Source organism: Stigmatopora nigra, chromosome 2 (genome assembly GCF_051989575.1).
Source record: "Stigmatopora nigra isolate UIUO_SnigA chromosome 2, RoL_Snig_1.1, whole genome shotgun sequence".
NCBI classification, from domain to species: Eukaryota; Metazoa; Chordata; class Actinopteri; order Syngnathiformes; family Syngnathidae; genus Stigmatopora; species Stigmatopora nigra.
Window position 1 is genome coordinate 2,397,703 of NC_135509.1, and position 19,029 is coordinate 2,416,731.

Here is a 19,029-nt window from a genome sequence, read left to right on the forward strand (position 1 = left end):
TGAGTACCGTTGGATTAAAAGCAATCGTTAAATTGAGATTACTAACTGCGTTTGACACAACATTCAAGGCGAGGTGGAGGCCGAAAGCGAAGACGAAGACGATGATGACGACGACTGCAAAAAGGGATCCATGGACGAAGTGGGTAACGGCTCGAGCCTGCTCTCTAGTGTAAATTCCAGGTACTGCTGATCCAATGCTCACCGTTTCTAAGGATTTTTTTTGTCTTTACGGGTCACCTTCTAGGGAACGGCAGGCAGTGAGGCATTCGCCACTGAGGAAATGTCCAACCTTGTCATCTACATCCAACCCGTCAAGTTCCACAGTTTCGAGGCATCTAAAAGTAGGTTGATGTGTTTTTTTTGGTTGGGTTTTTTGTTCATCTTTTGTTGTTGTGCGCTTGCAGAGACCAGTCGGGGCTACCAGATGTCATCCTTTGTTGAGACCAAAGCTTTGGAGCAGCTCACCAAGTCTCCCGTGGAGTTTGTGGAGTATCCTTGTCACTGCCATCCAAATTGGACACAAACCGATACTCCACTGAGTATCCAATCGGGACATGGCTGTTGTCCTTAATCTCACTGACACCACTTAGATACAACAAAATGCAGCTGAGCAGAATTTACCCCAAAGGCACCCGAGTGGACTCATCCAACTACAACCCTCAACTCTTCTGGAATGCAGGCTGCCAGTTGGTGGCACTCAACTTCCAGACCATCGGTGAGTTTGCCCTCATTCTTCTTCTTAAAGTTTGCCAATCTGGATCTCTTTCCTGCCTACAGATTTATCCATGCAGCTCAATCTGGGCATGTACGAGTACAATGGCAAATCGGGATTCCGTCTCAAACCCGAGTTCATGAGGCGCCCTGACAAGAACTTTGATCCATTTGCCGAGAGCACAGTGGATGGAATCGTGGCTAATACGCTTTCTGTCAAGGTGAACAAAGACCACAACAAACACAAGGAATTACAAGCTATTGTTTGGGACTTACTTTAGTTAAAATCCAATTTTCCTTTGTTCCAGATCATCTCAGGCCAGTTCTTGTCAGACAAGAAGGTGGGCACCTACGTGGAGATTGACATGTTCGGCCTGCCGGTGGACACCAAGCGTAAAGCCTTCAAGACCAAAACGTCTCAGGGGAATGCGGTCAACCCCGTGTGGGACGAGGATCCCATCGTTTTCAAGAAGTTGGTCCTACCTACGTTGGCTTCGCTTAGAATTGCCGTCTTCGAAGAAGGTGGCAAGTTCATAGGGCACCGTATCATTCCTGTGTCGGCCATACGGCCAGGTGAGTGATTGACAAAATTCCAAGGGAATTCAAAACAATTCTCATCTGGAGTTTCGGGACATCTTTTCACCGAAGGGTATCATTACGTCAACCTGAGGAACGAGAAGAATCAAACTCTGACGCTTCCTGCTCTTTTTGTGTACGTGGAGGTCAAAGATTATGTTCCTGACACGTTTGCCGGTAAGTAGCTGGCATGGCAATCTTCTTATCAGACGTTATCATAATTATGCACCCTCCGTGTTCAGATGTCATCGAGGCCCTGTCCAATCCCATCCGCTATGTCAACCTAATGGAGCAGAGAGCCAATCAGCTGGCTGCTCTCACCCTGGAGGAGGGCGGAGATGACGAAGCCGAAAAAGAGGTACTCTAACAATGGACTACATGGGATTGATCCAGTAAAAAATGTGCCTTTATCTACACCACTGAAGTTAATTTTGGAGACCAGAAAATGTCCAGCCAAGATTCTTTTTTGTATATAAACTATGGAAATATTATACAATATAAAATTTGATGTTGTTTGACGGACAGGTGGAGGCAGGTAGCGACCCTCCCTCCGAGTCCAAAGTGGACCCCAGGGCCTCACTCCCGGCAGAAAATGGACTAAGCCACACTCCCATTGCCCCCAAAGCGCCATCGCTGGTCGGACATCAACCACAATCTGCAGGTGCCGTTTAAATAACTGTATTTCCAAGAAGTGTTTTTTTTTAAAACATTCATTGTTTCTCAGGCTCTTTGAAACCCCCTCTGAAGACTGAGGACATTATCCAGAGCGTCCTCACCGGTAAGAAGCCTCTCTTTTGTCCCAGCGACCTCCCGACCAATGGCTTTGTCCGTCATAGAAGTGGAAGCGTTGACCCTGGAGGAGCTAAAGCAGCTGAAAGGTTTCGTCCGCGAACAACGCAAGCAGTACAAGGAAATGAAGGAGCTGGTGCGAAAACACCACCGCAAGACGGCCGAGCTCATCAAGGAGCACACGGCCCGAGCTGCTGAACTGCAGAGTCAGCAGCAGAGGCGGCGAAGCGCCCTTCACAAGAGCCACAAACGAGACGGTAAGAAAAGGTAGGTGGCGCTCTCGGTCTACTCTTGGGTTGCCTCAAATATAGGAAAGTTCTCAATCTGACAATGGTGAATGTGTGTGTGTGCAGTCGGTCAGAACAGTCTTTGTCCGCCCTGGACCGAGAACTGTACGATCTGGACTTGGATTGTGGCCGGCGTCTTTCTGAGCTGAAGGAGCAGCAACAGCAGCAGCTCCTCACCCTGCGCCAGGAACAGTACTACAGTGAAAAGTACCAGAAGAGGGAGCACATCAAGCAGGTGCCTTGAAACGGGGTGAACAATTGTCAGACATGTAGAAAGTCAAATAACGTATTTTCCAGACTATAAGTCGCACTTGTTTTTGACCACCGAAAACTTGTTTAGGGTTATTCAAAAACTTTCAATCTTACATTTCGTCTGTTGTTTCTCCACTTGTTAACCAGATGTTTCTGTTTGCCTACAGCTGGTGGAAAAACTTACTGCCCTGGCCGAAGAGTGTCAAAGTGCACAGTTGAAAAAGCTGAGAGACATCTGCGAAAAGTGAGTCCCTCACTCACCATCTTAAAATTTTAAAAAAAAATCCACATTTTTGTATCACCATTCCCTCCTTTCTGTCTTCTTCACTGTCCCCTAAAACATGTTTTATGTCCATCTTTATTCTCTAAATAAGCAACACAGTACCAACAACGATAAAATATTAAATTGTGATTTACAGGGAGAAAAAAGACTTGAAGAAGAAAATGGACAAGAAGAGACAAGAGAAAATAAGCGAAGCCAAATCTAAAGACAAGAACGTCACCGAAGAGTGAGTGTTGTAATGTACGGACATGAGCTCTAGATGTCTCTGTCGATGTAGAAACTAGTTTGTTCTTCCCTGCAGGGAAAAACTGGAGATAAACAGGTCGTTTGTCAATGAAGTGGTGCAGTACATAAAACGGGTAAGAGTCAACATCGACCGCATTGCATGTTATCCCAAATTGGATTCACCCATTTTGTCTTTAACATTCTTCATTATTCGGTAAGAACAAAAAGTCTCAAAAGTTTTTATGCCAACACTCCTTACATATACTTGGTCCTGGTGATCTTCACCCCTGAAGTTTGTTTTTAGGAATACCTAATACTCTGTTTACATTCTAAGCACTGCTTAAAATATTTTTGTGTGTTTGGAAGCTGGAGGACGCGCAAAGTAAACGGCAGGAGCGCCTACAGGAAAAACACAAAGATATGCGACAGCAGATTTTGGACGAACGGCCCAAGGTAAGACAAGTGCAACATAAACCAATCAACAGTAGATAGAGATTTAGCTTATGGTCTAGCACAGTCTATCATTATGTGCGTACATCACGTCTTGAATCCAACACACACTCAAAGACACGTACACATGTGCACCGTTGTCATGGAAACCTGCTCTCCTCCATCCTTTATGGTTCTCTGCAATCTGCTAATTCGGAAGTGGATTCTCCATCTGTGGCCAGGCGGGCGGCAGGGAGTCCCACAAGTGTGGGTGTGCGGGTATGTTTGCGTCAAACAGGTTGTAGAGAATCAAGATGGTGGCCTCAGTGTTTTTTCATCACCTACTTTGAGGAATAACTGTTTATTCCTGGACATTTTTACCATTTGTGGGAAAATCTGGAGAGAAATAAGGTCGTCCAAGGACACTGAAGAATGGCCTTCTTTCGTCTCTTTGGCTCAGCCAACGCAGTCGACTTTCATAGTTAGGAGTTTGAGTTCTCCTCTATTCAGACCATCGTCCTTTTCCTTCAGAAAATCATCCAAGTAAGCTCCACCCAGTCAGTGAGAATAAGCCATCCTAGACAAATAGGGGACTTGAAATTGTCAAGCTTCTCCCTTTCCCTCGACGGCTCCTGGAAATGAGGCCAGCCGGCGAAGAAGGTCACGCTGCGTGTTGTATTTTAGGAAAGGCGCGCTCACGTTTGTTGACCAAGCATCAAAGAGGTTCCTTGGCATGCGAGGTGGAACTTGGTGGTGGTGGTCCAGCGGGAATGGAGATCAGATCATGTGTAAAAGTTTACTTTGGTTGCTAGAGTTGAGATCTTTTACAGAGTTATCATTAGCTTGGTGGCCCATTTTTGGTTACCATTTCATTCAGATGGCTTATGTTCAAATTTGTTTCATATACAAGGCGCTCTGGACTATTAGGCGCAGTAGTAGTAGGGGATTGTGTTATACACCAACTGTGCTAAAGTGAATTTCATGCAGTGATTAACCAATCTTGTCTTTCCGTTGGAGTCTGATAGTGCAGAAAATATGGTAATCAATTGGTGGTCATTAGTGGTTTGTAGACATTCACATTTTTCCAAATCCCCTTTTTTTAAATAGCAAATATTCGCTTGTATTTTTTTTCTTGGTTTACATGTTTTAATTTTAAATGTACTTTTTAAGTATCTAAATATTCAGGGTTAAGAGGTTTTAATGACATTTTTCAGCACCACCACCACCACTGAAACCTTTATGGCATATGCCAGGATGTCATCAGGGGAGGTTGAAAGATGACAGATTTGATCAGCGGCAGTTGGCGCCAGCACGTGGACGAGCGCGCTGAGCTAGTCCCACCCCCTAAGTAGGTCATGCGCAGTGCAGAGCGCGGTGCATTTTTAGCCATCTGCTCGCAATGTGACAGGCGACATGTCCGCTCCGTGAGACCCGCGCTGAGAGTGAGACGCCAAGAAGGATGCGAGAGCGGGAGGGAGGCAAAAAAGGGAGGGCGGAAGGGAGATGATGCCTACAAGGTCACCTTGAGATGCCAAATACCAGGAGAAACCCAAAAACCTGGTTTTTGGGGGGACATTGTTGCACATTCACTTCAACAATCTGGCTTTTTTCCCCACAGTATCTCTCATACTTGAATTGACCATTTCAGAAACATATATAAGTCGTTCATTTTCCATGCCACCGGTTTAGAAGTATTTTCATCTATCCAATATACGTTAGTATAATGGTCCCTTTTAACAATGTACTAATATTTATGACATCACTTGGCTCCTAAAATAGAAAATTGGAAGTGTTTTGGATGAGCCCGGCCGGCGTCTTGCCGGCAGACTACGATGGCGTTCCTCTTTTAATTACGCTTCTCCCGGGGGAGCCGCTCGGGTAGTTAAGCAGAGAAATCAGCATTCAAGCAATTATTGGCGGGCAAAGGAATAAAAATGCATTTCTGAGGTAAAGTTTTGATCACATCTGCTTATTTTTTCTTCTCAGCTGCAGAGCGACCTGGACCAGGAGTATCAGGACAAGTTCCGCAGGCTCCCTGTGGAGATCCAGGAATTTGTCCAGGACAGTGGCAAGGCCAAATCGGGTGAGGCCAACCCGACGGGTTCCTCCTCGACAGTACCCGAGCGTCTCAACAACAAGGCGTCGCCTTCGGAGGACGACGCCGAAGAAGCCTCGCTGGAGCGGGTCTATGACACCCCCCTGTAAAGCTTTGAGAAACCTTCTGGCGTCTCGGTGCGGTGAGTAGCCGCGGGGGTCCTGGACCCCCGTGTAAATAGAGTGTTTGTACGCCACTTTGTGTTGTCGTCGCCATTCGGGCTCGGCCACAGACATGTCTTTAACTGTGATTGGACGTTTGGTCGCCTGGACGTTTGGTCGCCTGGACGTTTGGTCACCCAGACGTTTGGTCCCCCGGACGTTTGGTCCCTTGGGTGAATATAATTTGGAGAGTTTGTTTCAACAGTAAACGTCCGGGCGACCAAACGTCCGGGCGACCAAACGTCCAGGCGACCAAACGTCTAGGCGACCAAACGTCTGAGTACCGTCAGTAACTATTGAAGGATTAACTTACTTGAACTATTGCACATTTTCTTTGTTTTTTTTTAATCATGTTGACGGTCGCGCATCATTTTACTCTTTAACGTGTTTTTTTGCACTCAAGTGACGGAAAACGTTAACCCTCAATTTTGTTTTCGACGCTGCTATTTACTTTTAAATGCCACTGATGGATGTTGTTTGTGCAATTTTTGTTTCTTTTTGGAGAGGGCAGGATTTGTACAGTTTTTTGCATGAACTCAAATCAACTGTAGATGTCACGCTAGTTTTGTAGCTGTTGTTTCCAAAGTCGGGATTTCTGCAAGAATTACGCTAAGCATGTTGGATTTTTTTTTATATGGAAAACGGCCAAAATTTATCGTTAAAAAGAAATAAGCAGGCGATTATGGATTTATTATTTTTAGCCATTAGCCTTTGAGTTAATTTATGCTAACAATTCACCAAATCAGTCCAAAGTAGTATTGGTTGGCCTATTAAAGAAATCATGTTACTGATGTTATACAAAAACTAGCATAATAAATGTGAAAGTCGATATTTATTTTTAAAACAAAACCTCCCCAAAAAGGACCATTTTAACTCTTCACTGCCAAGGAAAGTGACGAAAAGATGTTTTTTTTAAGATGGAAACTAAATGAAGTTCACTGCAGGAATATTAAGAGATAATCCTACACGACGATGTCATTTTTTGGCGTAATACCTTGCTGTATTGTACTTGTATTGTAATTCAATACGGAATCAACACGCTGAATTACTCTTGATTTTGTTACTGAAGAGTCATTGGATGGATGCCAGCTCATTTTTTCTTGGGAAAAAAAAGGAAAATATTCATAATATATAATGCCAGCCTGTGTGTAAGTAGAAAACAAAAGGACTCTTTGTATGACTGAACGTATGATGAGTCCCGTGCCTTTAAAAAAAAAAAGGAAATATTAATAATTGGTTTGCCTTGTTGTGATGTTGAATGAATGGAATGCTGTTGTTTTTGTTTGGATGAAAATGCCGCGTAATATTTCATATTTTGGTACCACTACTGACCGAGTAACATTTGTGAAAAGGCATTGTATGATTTTGACCACTAAAGAGAAGGAAAAAAAAGACTTTTTATTGATAAAGTTACTAATTTATGCATCGTCTTGAACGACTACTTGATTGAAAAACGTCACTCCTCTGCTAATGCATTTGAACGTGTATGCACTCTGGAATTGTAAATGTATATATTAATATATATGTATATATATAGATTTGGCGTGAATGCTAAAAACATGACGTGGATCAAATAACAGTATCGTGTAAAGAGAATTTTGTCTCTAATTCAAAAATAAATGTGACTATTATTATGGAACATTCCGAAGATGGGTTTGTGTTATTTTCAGTCCTGTGCAGAAATATCGGAATAGTTTCATAATGTTATTAAATTCCGGCATTTTTTATAGTTGGAGGTATTTTATTAGCGTATCTGTTGGTATATAAGTCGCACTTTTCATTAAGACGGTACATTTGACATCATTTTAATCCACGTAACATTTATTTACCTTTAACAGAACACATATTGAGCAATTTAGCTTAAAGGTTCAGCATGATTGTACACAGCTTTCATGGCAACCTGTAAAAAAATTGCTCAAGGACACTTGTGACGCCAATTACATCGTTCGGAGCAAAAGGATAGTGGCGGGCGGGTGGGCGTGGGTAAGTGAGGGGAAGCCCTTAAAGACCCACTTCCTCTCATCTCCTTGGCAACAACAATTTTCAAGGGAGTCCCAAGAGGAACCTGAATGGCTGGGAACCACCATGATATCCACAAATGGGCTTGGCTTTGGATTTTGCTTACAAATGCAAAGAATAGAATACCAGCAGTTACACAGAAGTGCCCTTATGAAGAAAATCTGAATGGATCTTCACTTAATATGTCACTTAAGGACATTTAGTGACATATTAAGTCACTTAAAGTGACATTTTAATTGTGTACATACTTTATGTCACTTAATATGTTACTTTAAGTGACTAAATATGTCACTTTAAGTGACTTCATATGTTACTTTAAGTGACTTAATTGTCACTTAATGTCATTAAATGACATATTAACTTACATTAAGTATGTACATCATTAAAATGTCACTTTAAGTGACTTAATATGTCACTTAATGTCATAAAGTCAAATTCTAAGTGACATTATGTGACGATTATAAAAAAAAACTGAATGGATCTTCCAATTTAAATGGTGAGTATATATATATTTTTTTGGACTTCTTTTTACAATTGTACGTTGAAATGTGACTTAAAATCCTGTTTTTTTTTTTCTACGAAGTGGCAAGTTGCACCCAATGACCGGCGTCAGCGGCTTCCACGAAGATCGGGATGCAAAACCAGCAAGTGGACTTTAATGAGGCGCTCACCTACGCGGCTAACAAGGTAGGATAAACATTCATACGCAGATTTATACACGGATACGTGTGGGCATACATAATGTATTTTACTCTGTGCAGATCTTTTGGACATAATTATAGTGGTGCAGGCTTATAATTGTTCAGGTTTGCATTATTGTGCAGCCAGGGAATATGTTTCAAAGAAATATGTCTTTTACATGCGGAGGTTGTTAAAGTGGAGGCTCGGGGGCCGGATTTGGCCCGCCAAATTATTTTGCGCGGCCCACAAAACATTTTTTTCCATGCATTTGGGTCTTTATTCTTGTTAAAAGATCCTCTTTGCTCTCCTAATAATTGACTTCACTTAAGTCTTTTAGTGAGAAATATGTGAAGGTTTCCAGCTTATTTTACAATGGCTCTTTTCATGAAGCTTTTTGTAAGATTTCAGCAGACGCTTTTTAAATGGGGATGCTTTTTAAGCAAGATTTTTTTTATCTGCTGCCTTCAGTAATAAGAAAAAAAATCTTCCAGCCCATAATTTAGTCTCACCAGTAAATGTCAGAAATATGAATTGACTGCAAGAAATCCCATCTTGCAATAATTTCATCATTCAAAACTGACAATTATTCTTCCATAACCTTTCCATAAAGCTGTTTTTTTTAATGATATTTGTTCAGCCTAATAACCCTGCAGACATTGTCCTGGCTTTTGTTTGCTTAGCCAATAGTCAGCCATGTTGTTTTTTCTTGACTCATGGCACATCTACCATAAAAACAAGTTATTTTCCTATCTTCATCAAATTTGCCCATTGTCATTTTGTGCAGAGGATCAAAACTTGCACATTGCATTTTTTTGCAAATTGAGATCCATACTTGAAATTTAAAATTCAAGAAAAAAATACCCCCCAAAAAACTCATTGTACTTTCTCCCAATGGGCTTAAAATACACCCCTGAGGAACACCATCTTTTTTCCATTTGTTTGGGATTTTTTTTACTCCCTGACTCATGCATTTTGTTACTGTTTGGCTCTTTCTTTTTATTGCATTTATCTTTTTTCTTCAGTCTAGTGTGGGTGGTGTTGTTAAGAAGGAGGGGGCTGGAGGGTTTGCCCCGTCAAAGCACGGTGGCTCCCTCCACTAGTCAGCTGTTAGACGGCCGGGGAGGAGCTGGCTGTGCTCGGGCTGGATGACTCACTCACCGCGCTCTCATTCACACTCTCTCTCTCTCTCTTTTTTTTTTTTTTCTCTCTCTCTCTCCCCCTTTTCACTCACACAGATCCACGCGCACACCCCCAGCATAACAAAAAGAAGATCCGCTAGTCGCTTGCACCACCGCCGCTCAGTCTCCACGAGCACCGAGACCCAGCCAAATCAGCGGGGAAAGCCAGAGGAGGTAGCCGGGAAGGGTAGCAGTCACGCCGGACTGCTTGCTGGACTCCTCTCGGTACTCAGCATCCTTCGCGGATTAAAAACAAACAACAACAACAAAATCCTGACAATCACGTAAGAAGCTATCTTTATTCGAATCGAGATTGAAACGATGTTGTTAATGTCGATCGTGGAACAGAATGTTCGAGTTTATGCCTTTATTTTTTTAGGGAGGAACCAAAAGTCATTAGGATCGCATCACATGGATCATGCAGGCAGCTGGTGATAGTTGTTAGCTTGTGGCTAACTCGCTAGCCTGGGCTGGGGACATAAACGGGTACAAAAAAACCTGATCAATGTGTTTAAGTGTGCGCGTGCGCTTGTGTGCTGGGCCTTCACAAATGAAACAAAAAAAAGATGAGAGTATTGATGTTTCCGAGCCGGGTGGGCTGGTGGGAGGGGATGTTGGAGGTGGGGGGCAGCTGCAGATCTCTGTGTAGCGGGACATAGGGGACTGCAGCCGGGGAAGGACGGAGGACAGTGTCCGGGGTGGAGAGCCGAGCCCAGTGGGGTGCATGTTTTGCCCCCAAAATCTGGGATGCATGCAAGGTAGTATATATTGCTCAATGGATTTCTTTTAGGGGGGGATTTGATATGCATTTTTTTGCAACCTGATGTTATTAACCCTTTGAATTGCAGATGAAAATGATTAAGAGAAGGTGTGTGATGTGGATGGATTGAAAATGTTCGGTATATCAGTTGAATGCATCAACAGGGAGCAATGTGGAAATAGGATAAGGATAAAGTTGAAATCTTTCCTGATAAATGGATTGCAATGTTGGAGTGGTAAAGTCCTGTGAATGACCTTGTCCTTGTGTTCAAAACTGAAAACTGGTAAGCTTGCATATTTTCATGTCTCGATTGGCATTTTTAGTTATTCAAAGATGTATTTACTGTATTGATACTTTTTTCCATTTCTCAGTAGCAAAGTTTTGTGTGTTTGCTGAGTTTTCTGAAAATTTTAAGCAAACAATCATCACAATATTCAATTGTACCTTTATATATTAACCCCATATTTTCTCCCTGAGATAAATCTGTAATCGTATGCATCTTAAATTTTATTATTTGGAGAAAACAATGTTTTCAAATAGTACAACACAGAGTTTGAGCGTTTTCATTGTGAACAGCTTCCTTGTCTCCTAAATAGTTTTTCAGTAAAAACGAAGTGGCTAGCATTGCTGAATTTGACAATTGTGTGATCACATGCAGCCAGCAGATTAAGTGCTCCTTATTTGTTCAGTGTAATAACCTGCAGGCAAGCTGCTGGCTTTATTTGCTTTATAAACAACGCCAACTTCCCCCCCAAAAAATTCAATATCATTCCCTTTTCCTAAGTGGACGCCATCTTTAAATATGTTTGCAATACTACAAAAAACTGGTTGACAAATAGCAGAATGATAGAAATAATATCGCTGTTGCACTCTATGTTAAAATAATTATTTCTAACCGGCCCTTTGGGATGTTAAACGGGTCTTGTCTTGTAAGTCGGTGGTGCTGCAAAACCGGACGTTTGGTCGCCAGTCAAATGTACTTCGATATTAAACAGTACTTGGATATTAAACTCTCTCTCTTAGATATTAAACTCTCTCATGAATATAAATTTGAGAGCTGGTTTCAACAGTAAACTCTGTCACCATTTTACTGGTGACCAAACGTCTGGCGACCAAACGTCTGAGCACTGTGGTGTTGTAGCAGGGTTTTTTTTTTTACTACTGCGACACTCGGTGGGTTCAGTTATAGTAAGGATGATTCCCATGTGGCATGGTGTTTATTCATTGAAGAAGGCGATCAATACCTGGTACTGCGCCAATTAGCCTTCTCCTTTGTTTGTCCTTGAACGACCTGGTGGCCTCCCGTTCTCGCCGCTCCCTCTCACGCTTCCTTCCTCACATCTCCAGTCATCACAAGGTCGCCAGCGTCTGGGAATTCTTAGGATAAGCCCGGCGTGCCGCTCCGCTGGTAGAGGCTGTGATTTGCGGGGTGTTTTCCCGAGCGGGGGGGAGGAAGGAGGCCGGCGGCCAAATAAGTCCCGACGGCGTGATTGATGAAATTCTCCCTCCTTCTTACCGTATGTCCTTTTTTGTCTCTGCAGGCTGGCCAAGAGATGAGCGTTTCCCGCTGAACGGAATTGATGCAGAACTGGTGAGTTGTTTTTTCCCCCTTTTTAACCGTGGCTCGTTTTAAGGCTTTTAGTGCTTTTAATTGGTATTCCTGGAACGGTTTCCATTTTGCGGGTGGCTCCAGATGTGAGTGGTCCATCAAATTGGAGCTTTTTCGAGATAAGGAACTTTGTAAATTGACTTGATATACTGTGACTTCAACTCCGACCCATCTTCTTTATCCTCAGTGACGATTTACCAACATAAGCGATTTACTGGTGGTGAGAGAACTTGGGAGTTGTCAAGCAACAAAAAAAAATAGCTTCACATATACTGTATGTTCCCCTTTCTTAGGCAAAATGGGCAAACGTTTAATCTTCGCAATTCAATTTCATTTTTATTGACTTCAATTTCATATCGGAGAATTTTTTTTCCCTAAAATGTACATGACAACAACTTGAAAATTCCATTTCCAGTTTTAAGTCAATCCATATCTTGAGTGACAAAAATATGAGGTAAGTTTGAAAAGTCTTCATTACGCGACACAAAAAAATAATATTAATTTTTTTGCGTGGGTGGGTGTAGCTCAACAGGGCATTTTGTTTAAAAACAAGACTTGGCACTCTTTGCCAACACATCAGTCACGACTAAAAAGCCCGCTACAGGGAAACTCCCCAGATAGACCCCGTAATGAGGCGGCGAATTGATTGCGAGTTTCTCTTCTTATTATGTAATCTGTATTAATGATGTCATCATGCGTAGCACCATGGCCAATGGGTGGGTTGCTTAGCGTTCAGGGGTTTTGCACCTCCCGTTTTGTGTTCCCCCATGTTCATCATTCTCTAAAATTCAAAGTCAAGTAAGTCGCTCTATTCTGGGAAGGCGCCTATAAATTATGAACTGAGGGAAATTAAATAGATGGTAATAGATTTCTGATGTCGGATTTGTTGGATTTTAGGATATGATTTAGAATTAAAGTAGTTTTTAGGTAAGAATATGTGACTGTCATCACGTGAGTTAAACTTACATTTTTTGCTGGACTGTAGCGGATTGCAGGCTAAAAATAAGGCACTTAGTGAATCCAGGGATCCTGGATCCAGCTAACGTGGTCTTGAAAGCAGGCACACACTCCGGCTTTCCTCTCGTGAGTCGCCTCATCCACGGTTGGGGATACACGTGAAGGAAATTTTTCCCTTCCAATTAAACTGCCGACCTTCGCTCCAGAACGGCGGAATACTCGGGGGTGTCCCATACTCTACTGGATTGCTATTATTACACATCACCTGCCTTCCAAGGCGCTCCAATGGAACTCATCCAAAGAATAGCGAGTGTGCAAATTATTAAGGTACAGTTCATAGAGGGTTTGACACATTTTAGCCTTTAAAATACAAGACAAAATTTGGGTGGAGTCAACAAAGGTAGGAAAGTAAGAAAGTGTGTGTAGACTGTTACGCTAGAAAATTATTTACACCAACTAGTACATTTTATTATGATCCATATGCTTATTGGAATGGTGGAGTGAAGACGCCATTGTGTCTGTATTTTGCGTCCATTGACTTGTACGATCTGGCTTTTGAGTCTTCGTAAAGGATCGAACTTCATTTATGGCCCACATTTTCATCCTTTGAACTTTATTGCTCGTAAAAGAAAAATCCCAGGACCGCATTTGAGCATTATAAACGAGCGCGATGGATTGGATTTCCGAAGCCGCTGCCAGAATTCCGTCAGCGGCCACTTTTCGCCGCCGTCTTTTTAAACAAACATCTGGACCTGGCCAATGGGTCCGTTATTAGGAGGATGTCATAACAAACTGGGAAGGTTCACAATTCGGAATTTAAAGAGCATCATCGCCATTGCGCTGTTGGCAATGCCGTTTTTTTTAAAAGAAGGTATCCTTGTATTTTGGTTGAAAATCAACTTATTTTTCTAACCCAGTTTATTGGCTATAAGATTAACTATGATTATACTTTTAGAAAATGTCTGTACATAATAGTAATGCAAATCATCTATCCTACCAAGTTTAACCAAGAAAGCAAATAAAAAACATTGTATTTTTTAACTAAGTCATTAGAATACCACCAAAAACACTCTTAATTTTATTTTTTTAAAGGAATTTCATTTCAAAAGATAAAGATAAAATTCTCCATCATTTCAGTCTAGAGGGAAAAAATCTGCGACAGTTTTATCAATTTTAATGCTGACAAATTTGATGACGATTCCATGGCGTTTCTATATTTTCCTGACTCATCCATCTACTCATTAGTATTACGTAGAAGCGAGGCTTGCATCACTAATTATGCCGTACTCCGGTGCATTAGGAAGAATGTCTTTGGTCTGACGCAGATTTGATTTTGCACTTAACAACCAAACGCTCTCATTTTTAATGTATTTTTTCCAACTTGAGGGATTGCTGTTTGCCGTGTTCTCTTCCTGACTCACTAAGTCAAAGAACAGAACAAAAAAGAAAAAATGACACTCTTACCTTTAGAGTCCAGCCTTGGAATGGAAGCTGCCATGTAATTATTCATTTTGTTCTGGTGTTAGAAACTCTTTCTTCTGACTCATCTCCGGTTTGCCTAAAACCTCAGCAGATAACCAGACTTTTCTTCATAAGTTACCTATTTTTACACAAGTTTTTGCGGAACAATGACTTAAAATCGTTGCCTTGTCATTTCTCTAGCAGACCAAAATTTTTAAGTCAACAGGCAGTGTTTAAAGAGTGTTTTATTGGCGTTTCCCTTCATTCAAATTCGACTGGCTTCTGTTTACGCGACAGTTTGGGACGTTGGCGTCGTCCTACAACCGTCGGCGGAATCGTTAATAAAGCTTTACGAGTTTGACAGTTTGGACTGGAATAAGGCATTAGTGTAAATCTCCCATTTTAGTAGGGAACGATTCTATTTGGAGTTTTTGCTCATTAAACCTCTTGAGCGGAAAGTATTTCATTGTTCTTTTCAAGAGGTCAGAGTGCTCTTCTGCTTCATTTATTTATCGGCTAAATAAACCCACGTCTTAAACTTGCTCTTTTCAATACGGCCAAAAACTCTCTGGGGATTGCAGCTGTGCGACAAACGCTTGGAGATTTGTTCTGGCGCAGTTTTAGGTCCCGAAAGAGTCATGCAAAACAGGAAGATGGCCGACTTGAGGGGATAGGAAGACTCTCTTTATGAGGCGTTTGGGGCAGCTGGGAGTCCCCAAGAGACCAGTCTGTGGTTTCTGAACGTAGGACATCGTGTACTGTATCTTGATGCCCTTTACCGAAAATATTTCGGGTTTAGATAACGATTTAAATCCCAATTGTGGGTCGAGATGTGTGCAATTATAGCTGTCCTTGTTTATTGGGCTTTTGTGGCTTTCACAATTTGCCAAAATTAGATTTCAATTGCAAAACTGAAAATAACCAATTCATTTGTTTAGTCATTTCCACTAAAGCAGCCATTTTGGACAAATTACAGACTTCAACGAACCCTGTCACAATACGTTTGTTTTTTCCAGGAAACTATTGCCATAACAACAATATAGTTGATTTCTGGCATAGAAGCTCGAACATCAGGAAAAAATAGAATTAGCGACAGTACTGGCCACACATGATTTAATTGAAGTAGCTCCGCCTATAATACAACGAAACGGTATTGGCTTGGTACGTCAGGAATTTATGTGCCTAGGTGGAGATTTGCACTCTATTGTGTGTTATTGGATTGGATACAACGTTGTGTAAGTGTGTGTGTGTTAGAGGCTGTGTTATATTTAGAATTTTCTATTCCAGGTGATATGGAGTGAATGTCACTTCCCTCGCCGTCTCCCATCCATGATACCTCTGGGATACGGCGTACGCTCTTGAAATGCGCGTGACTGCTGTTTTAATCTCCTGCTACATTGTCACTGGGGAAGTGGATTTTCTGCCTCTGTTTACACCTCAAACCTCACATAACCCGTTGAAGTGGTGATAATTCAACACGTGGCTTCTTCCTCAACCTGGGTCTTGGTGTATTTTTGTTGTCTATTGAGACAAATACTAATGTTACCTATGGCATGGCTTCCAAAACAAATCTACAAATTGAGTTAAATTATAGTAGAAAGTTCCTATGTGTCCCCAGATGCCAACTATTGGAAATCCTGGATATTGCTGGACATGGGAAAGACGTAAATAACCTCATTTACCAACAGGGATATTCCCGAAATGTGATGGTTGACTTTGAGAGATGCACCGATCTGTTGATGGTTGTAGCCAACAACCGCACAACCGCAAGTATTTCCTGTCCCGCTTGGGAAAAGCTGAGGAATTATTTAGCACTTGAGCTCCTCTTTAGATGAACAATCGCCATCATTTCTACCTCGTGTGTGAATGTTTTGTGTGTGCTCGTGGAATCCCCTCAAGGCAGCCGTATTATTACTGTAAGTGTACGCCACAAAACTGAATAATAAGGTCAGCAGCGTGATTACACTCAAGAAAGATTTAATTTTCTTATCGTCGTCTCAATGACACCCTTTTTGTCTCCCTTTTCTGATTTCAGAGTGGTTCGGTGTGCCGTCCTTTTCCGACCCCTACCCCTTCCCTCGTTTTCTTGCCCGGTAAGTTGCCTTAAACTATTCATACTCTTAAGATCAAAGTTTCGTGTCTAGATGTTGTTTTCGTTATTCCTGGTGCAATATTTAAGACGGTAATCGTTAATTGGTTTACGTGGATTGGTGCAGGAGTTTGAAATTCACATTTTTGCCACTCAGTCAAATTATTTCACATGCTTAAGGCAGTTTTCTAATACCTGTTCACTTTAATGATGTGGCCAAATCACGTGATTGGCAAGTATTAACCTCAAGTTTTAATTATTTCTGTAATACATTCTGTCAATTTGGAGGAATTTATGGGTCAACTTCTGGTCCTAGTTCCAATTTATAATGAATAACTATAAAAAATTAAGCATGGGCAGTGGTAGAAACATAACTGTGTGTTTGTGTCCAATGGCGGGTCAAGCAATGTGTATCAAGACCCCCAGGGAGCATTTTGGGCCGGGTGGTCATCAACTACACACTAGATCGTAAGGGGCGGGATGTTTCTTTGTGTACTTGTTATTGTGTCTTTGTGTGTGTGTGTACATCTGTGCGATCTGGCCGCCGCAAAAGAGGCGAGCTGAAGACCGTGACTGGCCCACTGGGTTACCATGGTGACCGCCCGTGTCAGAGACGAGCAACATCTGTGGACTGTTTGTTTGTCAGGCAGGTTTTCCTTCTTGTGCCGCTTTCGCCGTCTGCCTGGGAAACACTTGTGAGTATTTATAGGACCTACGTATATATTCTCTCTTCATCCGGAGAAGGCTCTTTTATTCATAGCATTCAAATTTGACACTAGCCAAGGATTACTAATGTCTCATTGCTTCTACGTCAATCAAACGGTCAATGGCGTGCTCCCCATCCAATCTTAAAATGAAGCTGGATCTTAAGCGTTTTCTTAGATGAAAATCAAAGGCAGCATCTTTTCTCCACTTTCCTGGGATCATTTCACAGATCGTCTTAAGAGGACATTTTTCTTCACACACTTGCCGCTGTGGTAACCAAAGACGTATGCCATGCAATTATAGGTGTCTTAAGCTCTGGCGCAAAACGCGTCAGACGGACACTGTTTCACACTTTAGAGCCAAAAACCAAAAAATAAGACATCCAATTTATTCAGTATTTTATCCTCGGCGCAAAAGAATATGCAGCTTCTGTACATTAGTGGCAGTATCCGTCCATTTTAACTATAACTATATTCGCATTTCAACGTTTTTCTTGCCAACTTGGCACTCTCCATTCCAGAAGACAGCTTCCCCATTTATATAAACTGCAACTCAACCACAATTTCAAAAATCTTGTCAGCTCCTTTTTCTACGTTATTTATGATTCTATCCCAATGATGAATCTGTTCATTCTCTTGAAGCTCATCACATTAATGTGTCCTGCAATTAATTCTAATCTAATGTGCTCATCTGCAGACAAGTACTATAGATAATGCAGTAAACTTTTTGCTATCCAGGTCAGACCATAAAGAGATTGCAAATGCAAATATGAAGGCTTTATTGCCATCCATTTATTTCCCACAATATGGATTCTGCAAGTCTAGTTTCCCCTCACAGATCTAAAACTGAGCTGTCAGAATGACAATCCACTTTTGAGGTACAGTGTATAGTCCTTCAAGTCGGCCTCAGGGTCTCTTATAGTCGCATTCTGGGGAGGAATTTAAACCCTGGACCTCGGACCTGCTCCTCCTTCTTACTCCTCTCTATATGGACATGTTCTATTTTCCTGGCTTCCTCACCAGTAGCTCAGCAGGGGTGCACACATTCTCCATTAATGCATACTTATTTGGGCAATGGGTGAAATCCCTTATTTTTGTCCTGCTGGTCTTCCCCCTTTTCTGTCCTTTCTGTGCTTGTTTCAGCTTTTGAGTATTTGTTTATAGTTTTGCACCCTCGCCAGGTTGGGATTGGTTCTTTCCTCATGTTGGTGCAGATTGCCGTTGGAAAAATGGTAGAAGGGATGTTGTGTTGTGGTTCTTCTTAGTTCGTAGTTCATTCCAGCTTTTGTGTCAGTGTTTACATTGTTCTAGTTTTTCTTTTTGTGTACATCCTTGAACAAGTAAGTCAATAGTAACATGGAGATTGTTAGTGCATTAATGTTATAATACAGTTTAGCAAAGCACAGTCAATTGTAATGCCGTAATTGTGATATTGCTTTGGAACCTTGTATAACTCGGCTAGGATAATTGGTATGCAGTGGTTATTATGCTAATTGTGCTTACTGTAAGGTAACAGAATGACTTGTTTACCCACTCATTGGCAGATAAACTAAGATTTTTTTTATGCATTTGGAGATGGAGGAGAAGGAAACTCATTTATATGCTTAAGATGAAAAATGTATTCTTTAGAAAATGAAATCTTTGGAATCTTAAACACAACTTGACTTTGGCCAATGTGTTTTTTTTTAAAGAAGGGTCTTCCTTGTCGTATATGTTGACCATATTTGGGCAAACATACTTTCAGCCATCCCTCCCCAAGGCAC

At 41.7% G+C, this 19,029-nt stretch overlaps 2 protein-coding genes across 2 annotated transcripts in view; both read left to right on the forward strand.

Moving 5' to 3' along the window:
• The window catches only part of plcb1l (phospholipase C beta 1-like), a 40,294-nt gene extending 34,340 nt beyond the window's left edge, over positions 1-5,954 (forward strand). The window contains exons 16-32 of the mRNA XM_077741168.1: positions 69-139; positions 245-341; positions 405-489; positions 591-715; positions 778-932; positions 1,020-1,284; positions 1,360-1,464; positions 1,530-1,645; positions 1,813-1,948; positions 2,012-2,065; positions 2,124-2,343; positions 2,430-2,598; positions 2,783-2,859; positions 3,035-3,124; positions 3,200-3,257; positions 3,490-3,576; positions 5,539-5,954. Of these exons, the coding sequence (XP_077597294.1) occupies positions 69-139; positions 245-341; positions 405-489; positions 591-715; positions 778-932; positions 1,020-1,284; positions 1,360-1,464; positions 1,530-1,645; positions 1,813-1,948; positions 2,012-2,065; positions 2,124-2,343; positions 2,430-2,598; positions 2,783-2,859; positions 3,035-3,124; positions 3,200-3,257; positions 3,490-3,576; positions 5,539-5,757 (2,129 nt within the window). The 3' untranslated portion in view covers positions 5,758-5,954. The remainder of the gene's footprint in view (positions 1-68; positions 140-244; positions 342-404; positions 490-590; positions 716-777; positions 933-1,019; positions 1,285-1,359; positions 1,465-1,529; positions 1,646-1,812; positions 1,949-2,011; positions 2,066-2,123; positions 2,344-2,429; positions 2,599-2,782; positions 2,860-3,034; positions 3,125-3,199; positions 3,258-3,489; positions 3,577-5,538) is intronic.
• A 3,582-nt stretch (positions 5,955-9,536) lies between these two features.
• plcb4b (phospholipase C, beta 4b) overlaps positions 9,537-19,029 on the forward strand; it is a 29,087-nt gene continuing 19,594 nt past the window's right edge. Inside the window, exons 1-3 of the mRNA XM_077741181.1 lie at positions 9,537-9,970; positions 11,988-12,037; positions 16,509-16,566. The gene's annotated coding sequence lies outside the window, so the exon portion shown is untranslated. The remainder of the gene's footprint in view (positions 9,971-11,987; positions 12,038-16,508; positions 16,567-19,029) is intronic.